Raw genomic sequence first — 7,819 nt, 5'->3', positions numbered from 1 at the left:
CAACGAATCTTAATCTTCTCTACGAACTTGCACTTGCAAGAACATTTCCTTGATGTCAGCACATACTGCGACTTGGCCTTGCCTGAATTTAAAAAGAATCGTCGTTGATCGTAGCTGCCGCGTCAAATACTAATCTCATCTGTTTGGGCTTGCTTATGTTTACGACACCAAAGTGAGGTAAGTACCATGTTCGTGGTCCAACAAGAGCGGCTTCACGCTCATACATTTTTACCGCGTATCCTTTATGTATAAAATCCATAATGGCTTTATCATATTCCTCCATTTTCCCGAGTCCGTGCATTTTGTTTTCTACGCTCTGTAGTCTCTGAAAAGCCATTTTGTAGCTGTCCGGGAGTTTAATCACATCTTCTTTCCAAGGAAGACCAGTTTCATAGCATCCATCTAGTCTTTTAGATGTGTTCTTTAATACATCCCTGCCTCTAGATATACTTGCAGATTCTAAAGGCTTAATTGGAATCTTTACACCAAAATTTTCTGTAGTGAAGTAATCTGATATCATGTCATGCATTTCCTGTTCAGGGTTGTCTTCTTGGGAACGGGCGTGTAGGACAACAGATAATCGCGATGATCCTTTGTCTGGGTTATCGGTGGAACCATAAATAAGCCAACCTAACGGTGTTTTAGCTGCAACTAGATTTGTATCTAAGTACACTTTTAATGTTTGCTATTAAGTGACAGTTATTAAGGTCAACTATAATCAAAGGATCTGCATATGTATATCCGTTTATTGAAGGATTTCTTAGCAGAACATATTTTTTAGTGAGCTTCTCGACATCTACCGATTGCAAAGGTAGATCCAAAGTGGGAACTGTGTTTCCATAGATACGCAGCCATTTCTTATCAGCTCCAGGTGATCTTATGCGAAGATTCTATCCAGTTCAAAGTCAATTTTCTCTTTGGTTCAAGTACACCCAGACGTTCTGCTAATTTCTCGTTTATTAATGAAGCAGACGAACCTTCGTCTAAGAACGCGTAAGTCTGTATGATCTTATTGTTTGGCCCCATAATCTCAACTGCCAATACCTTAAACAATAATTGTCGAGAAGCTGGCTTGATCGTGTTAATCGTAGCTTCTTTTGGTTCAATGTTATCTTCCTTTTGAGAATCGTCTGAATGTAAAGAAGTATGGTGACTTTTCTTGCATCCATTTTTCTTACACTTTCGTTTGTACTTACAAGCTTGCAGAGTATTTCCGCGTTGAAGACAACCAAAACAGAGGCGAAGTGTTTTTATAATTTTCCATTTTTCGGCTATATCAGCTTTTAAATATTTATCACAGTTATACATATAATGTTCGCCCTGACATTGATAACATTCCTTCTTGTTTCCTTTAGGTGCATTATTCGAAGAATGTAAAATAGATTTCTGTAAGCCTTTGTGATTCTTCGTATGTTTAATATTAACTGGGGCTGCAATGGTTGCCCTTGCAATGCTTCTTGCCATAGTGCTCAGCCAATTGCTGAAGTGGTCTAAATTAGGATATGGCTGAATTGGCGATGAATATTCAATCCATTGAACTCGCTTACTGAGTGGCATCTTACCTTCTAAGCTCTCTATCAGAGAAGGATTCTGTAAGTGCTGAGTTGCATTTGCTGATTTCAAAAATATGACCAAGTTGTCTACCTTAGAAGCGAATACGACCAAATTTTCTACATTTTTTTCTGTAACCGGGGCTATTTGGTTCACCATGTTCATTTGACTATTTATTAACATTTCTGGCCTTCCATAAGTAAACTGAAGTCTTTCCATAGTGTATACAACATTAGCCGGATTAATTAATAGACCCTTAACATCTTCTTTAGCCACTCCTATTAAATTCTTTTGCAACCTCAAAAGGTTTTCCAAGTTGGTATATCCATATGCGTTCGATGATTCCCAGAACATGGTTGAAAATACAGGCCACGATTCTGGACTGCCATTGAATTCTGGTAAATCTATAAATTTTCTTGGATGTATACTTCGGGATTGCTGATATTGAACTACATTGCTATTATTGTTACCTAAACCATGCCCATTAAAACCACCAACATTATCAAGCCCGTACATACCGACATTTCTATTTTGACGTTGAAAGGTTTCTCCAGCAACGTTGAAGCCATGACATCCTCCAGTAGGTTCGCGACTGAAAGCTTCTCCAGAATCGTTATGATTAGCTGCGCCTCCATGTGAGCCAGGATTGCCTGCGACTCCAGGATTGCCTGCGACTCCAAGATCAGCTGCGCCTCCATGCGAGCCAGGAACGTATGCGCCTTCAGTAGCGCCAAGATTAGCTGCTCCTCCATGCGAGCCAGGAACGTATGCGCCTCCAGTAGCGCCAAGATTAGCTGTGTTTCCATGCGAGCCAGGATTACCTGCGACTCCATGAGCGCCAAGAACGTATGCGCCGCCATGCGAGCCAGGATTGCCTGCGACTCCATGAGCGCCAAGATCAGCTGCGCCTCCAATAGCGCCAAGATTTGCTGCGCCTCCAGTAGCGCCAAGATTAGCTGCGCCTCCATTAGCGCCGAGATTTGCTGCGCCTCCAGTAGCGCCAAGAACGTATGCGCCGCCATGCGAGCCAGGATTGCCTGCGACTCCATGAGCGCCAAGATCAGCTGCGCCTCCATTAGCGCCGAGATTTGCTGCGCCTCCAGTAGCGCCAAGATTAGCTGCGCCTCCATGCGAGCCAGGATTACCTGCGATTCCATGAGCGCCAAGAACGCATGCGCCGCCATGCGAGCCAGGATTGCCTGCGACTCCATGAGCGCCAAGATCAGCTACGCCTCCATTAGCGCCAAGATTTGCTGCCCCACCAGTAGCGCCAAGATTAGCTGCGCCTCCATGCGAGTCAGTATTGCCTGCGACTCCATGAGCGCCAAGATCAGCTGCGCCTCCATTAGCGCCAAGATTTGCTGCGCCTCCAGTAGCGCCAAGATCAGCTACGCCTCCATGCGAGCCAGGATTACCTGCGACTCCATGAGCGCCAAGAACGTATGCGCCGCCATGCGAGCCAGGATTGCCTGCGACTCCATAAGAGCCAAGATCAGCTGCGCTTCCAATAGCGCCAAGATTTGCTGCGCCTCCAGTAGCGCCAAGATTAGCTGCGCCTCCATGAGAGCCAGGATTTGGGAGTGCCAATGTACGTATTTTGTAGTTTTTTACACATGTTCACCAAACGGGATTACACATGTTTACACATGTGTCCAAACGGGATTCAATAAGTATGACTTGGTTTGCCTGACCATCACTCAGGCTATTAACTCGAGCAGTTAATTCTGATTGAACATCTTTTATGCTTTCATCATGTCCATTATATTCCGAAAGATATAATGTTTCGGGGACCTTCTCTTTTAAATCCATGATTGTTTTATCTAATAAAGATGTTTCCACACCATGTGGCAAATAGACAACGACAACACTAAATAGAATTACAACTTCTTTGCTTTCCATATAAAGTTTTAATTTGGCTATGGACAATAAGCAATCTTCATATAGAATACGAAAATAAAAATTTATTAAATTGTGTTGTCGTGCCGCCAATCTCACATATACTGCTTTCTAGTGATGGGCGACGCGATCTCGTGATTCATTGCTTAAGAAATATCGATAGTGGGCTAATAAGCTGGAGATGAGGCCTGGCAACGAACCAGCAACAGTTATATTACGATAAGCTCGGTAACGCTGAAAATACGATCGAGAATGTACACTTGCGACACACTGGAAACTACAATAAAGTTTTTTGCGTTGGTTTTAGAAACTTTATTTTTTTATTTATATGTTGACCGACGGAAAACTTTAATATGTCGAAATATTTTCGCTGTAGGATGTAGAAAATAAGTTGTATGTATGAGTAGATATATGTGCATTTGTATATATAATATTTTAGCTGAGGGAGAAACACAGTGCAACAAAAAAAATAATTTGAAGAAGTTATGGGCCAACTTTGGCGGAACACTTGAAAATAATATCGGGATTAATTTTCACTATATTTTAAAAAACATATTTTGCACATATTAAACTTTTCGATGAATTCTTCTCACTGCTTAGAACTTATTTTGCGATGTATTGAATCCAACTTTGACGTACGGCCAAATGTACTTATGTACTTCTTGTGACTTGATATGCACAAAGGGAAACTGGACTAAGATGGCCGCACGATCAAAGAGAAAAAGAAAAAGACGATGATTTTTTTTTAATTGGCTTTGTCGGATTAAGTCGAATTTGAATTCTAGACAGATGGTACAGAAAGTCAAACGAAACGATGATTTCGATCGGCTGACTGCAGACCAGCAATTAATATTTTAAGAAAAACTTCATACTTATTTTGATTTGGTGGAGAGTTATTGATAGGCAGCTTTCGGTGGCAGCTAGAAGTTGCGGCCAGATGTGGGAGTGAAAAGAAAAGCAGTCGGCGATCGCGATGGAATGAAAAGAACGAAGACTTCTTCAAAAATAGTGCGGGGCACCATTTGGCACCATTTGCTCTGCCCTAACATAGAGTAAGAAATGTATAGAGGCACCATTTGCTCTGCCCGGACCTCTGTCCAAGCTCTGCTGAGAGCCATGTTCGAAGCTAACCTTGATTTCCCACCCCACTTTTCAGTTTTCGGCTCGAACTTGCAATTTGGTCCCGCAGCGAACTTGCAACTGCACTGCTCGCACCAGCCCTTAGCAATGGGAGCGAGCAGTTCAGATGCAGAAACTCACCGCGGGACCGAATTACAAGTTCGAATCGAACCGTGAGAGACTGAAATTTTCCCCATTTTTAGTCTAGGTGGCATCACTGGAAAAGTCACTCGAGAGAGCGGCAGAGCAAATGGTGCCTCTATATAGTTCTTACTCTATGGCCCTAACCTCTACCCAAGCTCTGCTGAGAGCCATGTTCGAAGCTAAGCTTGGTTTCCCACCCCACTTTCTAGTTTTTGGTTCGAACTTGCAATTCGGCCCTGCAGCGAACTTGCAACTGCACTGCTCGCACCAGCCCTTAGCAATGAGAGCGAGCAGTTCAGCTGCAGAAACTCACCGCGGGACCGAATTACAAGTTCGAATCGAACCGTGAGAGACTGAAATTTTTCCCTTTTTTTAGTCTAGGTGGCATCACTGGAAAAGTCTCGAGAGAGAGCGGCAGAGCAAATGGTTCCTCTATATAGTTCTTACTCTATGACGAGCTGACAAGTGAAACTGAACCATAGAGTAAGAACTCTCTGCCCAAGCTCCGCTGAGAGCCATGTTCGAAGCCATAGAGTAAGAAACGTATAGAGGCACTAAAGGAGGGGAAAATTTCAGTCTCTCACGGTTCGATTCGAACTTGTAATTCGGTCCCGCGGTGAGTTTCTGCATCTGAACTGCTCGCTCCCATTGCTAAGGGCTGGTGCGAGCAGTGCAGTTGCAAGTTCCAAGTGACCATAGGTGTTGGACTCCGTGTGTGTTTCGATCGTACCCATCGCTAGACACAACAATTTTAAGAATCGAGGTAATATTTTAGAAGTCTTGTGGTTTGGAAGCCTTTTGCCGCCGCTCAGCCACCGCTCTGCCGCTCCTCTGCCGCTCCTCTGCCGCCCTCTGCCGCTGTTGGGCCGCTGCTTGCCGATAATCGCTGAAGTAGAGAGACAAAACGAAAAATACTGTAAGAGGGGGTTGGGTGTGCGACAAATGGCGCCACATAAATTTCGATTGTTTTGTAGGAGAAATTCTTAGTTTGAAGTTTGGTGGCTGAGTAACTGGTATCTAATAGTGGTAGGGCATTAACAGTGTTTAGCAACAAAAACAGAAAAGCAACATATCACCGAAAATTTGGGTTTCGTTTTTTTAAATATACGGCGGACACATTTGGTAATGAAACATATGTTGGTTTACTCAGGACCACTTAATTGTCTTGAAAAAGTACAAATTGTTCGCGGAATTTTTTGGCTGTGTACGAGTGGCATGTATGTAATTAATTAAAAGCAACAAAGAAATAATTTTCTTTGATTTTTGGAAGATATATGATATAGTCGTCTGATCCGGCGCCTTCCGACTTATATACTACCTGCAATAGAAAAACGCTTTTGTAAATTTTCATTCAGCTAGCTTCAAAAATTGGCGACAAGGCTTTGTAGAATCGGACAGTCTAACGAACGCTCAGACGGATCGACTTTCTTAGTGATGCTGATCAAGAATACTGATATAATAACATACAGCAAAAACAATTTGCTTGAATATTTTGTTTATACAATGGGTTAAAATATATTAGTTAAAAAAAATAACAGCATTTCGCATGCGTTGAACAATTTAAACGAAAATATTTCAACGAAAATAGATAAGTGATCGAACAGGTCGGGAACAAAAATATCACCTTTTACAAGAAGGTCTAAAAGTATAAAAATACTGTTAAGTTCTCAACACTTTTGATAAAAATAGCACAGTTTTGCCTTGTATATCCTTAAGTGCTCAGATTCATACAATATAAACAAACTAGTGTCAAGTTAAGGTGCCTAAAACTTTAAACCGCAGTAAAAATCATGTCTTATCGTGTACGGAAATACGGATATTATATTAAAGAACTACAGACAACTTTCTGTATTTTATTATTAAACCGTTACCTTCATCCCCGAACCGATAATCTTGATGTAATATAATTAAATTAGTAGCATTATTAAATATTAAAAATATCATGTGATTTGTTTTTACTAAATCAGCATTGATTTTAGGTTCACATATCCTTGGGTATGCTGAAACATACTCATGTTTTTGTATCCTTATTTTTTACTGAAAAGTTAAAAAACGTTAGAATCTAACATTTTCTTAGAACTCTCGTCTGTACTTCTATTTTCCAGATAAATCAACCGTGATCACAGTTAGCCTAGGTAGATGACACCTTTTTGATTTATAAGAGAAAGTGTTTTAATTCCCTGTATCATTTTTACTTTGGCAATTTCAGAAAACATTATTTTAAATTGGTTTGTATTGCATTGTATTGTATTGATACTATTGGTTATCAGCTGTTTTTATAGAAAAGCAATTTATCGTCTGATTAAATTTATTTTCCTCCTTATTATCATGTTAAGGTACTTTGCTGTGCGGACGAGAAAAAGAACATTGCCAACATATTTTCTTAATTTTCTTAATAAGCGTTGCCAATGTTTGCTACAAAAATTATTTTTTAGAATTTAAAAATGCATTCAGTTGGCATTCATTCCGCAATGGCGATTAAGCGGCAAAGAAAACGACGAGATGAGCAAAAAAGAGCACGAGAAAGGCGCTACAGCACACAAAGCTCTGAGAGTGGAGAAACTTTTTCGTTCTCCAACTGGATTGAGACGCAAATATAACCATCCCCATCATGTGGCTAGTTCTGGTACAGGAATGCTTGATAGCCAGGTTTAAGTTTTGGTAATAAATTAAAGTATTAATTTAATTTTTAAATTGATCATATAGGTTGTTACCAGTATTGGAATGTTGCATATTGGTATTGTGTTCGTTGTGTTTGGAGTTTTTCTGTGCAGCGCCGGTATTATTCCAGATGAAACTATGTCCTGGAATGTATTTAGTAAGTCATCATTATCATATATCTATATTTAATTCATATCAGTCATTCGATAAATAAGGTACTAGCTCAGCCTGGTGGAATGAAGTTACTTGCACCGGATTATTTTCCCTCGGACTGGGTTTATTTTTACTAATTTTAAACTGCCTTATAAGTCGGAAGGAGGAGGAGGACCTTGAGGACTACGTGCAGCGGCAACTGACAAGATCTCGCTCGGGTATTTTTTTTATTTTGATGCAAGTTTTTCTAAACTTATTCCTTACTATATAGGACACCGACTTGAGCGAGATGTTG

General features: G+C 40.8%; 1 protein-coding gene across 1 annotated transcript; it reads left to right on the top strand.

Annotated features, from left to right (window-relative positions):
* Positions 1-7,105: 7,105 nt before the first annotated feature.
* LOC128263874 (uncharacterized) lies at positions 7,106-7,795 on the top strand. The gene is given in 4 exon segments (XM_052999146.1): positions 7,106-7,276; positions 7,278-7,359; positions 7,417-7,528; positions 7,587-7,795. Coding segments are annotated over 4 exon segments (525 nt in total). The 5' UTR covers positions 7,106-7,154.
* Positions 7,796-7,819: the final 24 nt, after the last annotated feature.

This window comes from Drosophila gunungcola, unplaced genomic scaffold (assembly GCF_025200985.1).
Source record: "Drosophila gunungcola strain Sukarami unplaced genomic scaffold, Dgunungcola_SK_2 000024F, whole genome shotgun sequence".
NCBI lineage: Eukaryota > Metazoa > Arthropoda > Insecta > Diptera > Drosophilidae > Drosophila > Drosophila gunungcola.
This window is presented reverse-complemented; position numbering and strand designations above follow the sequence as displayed.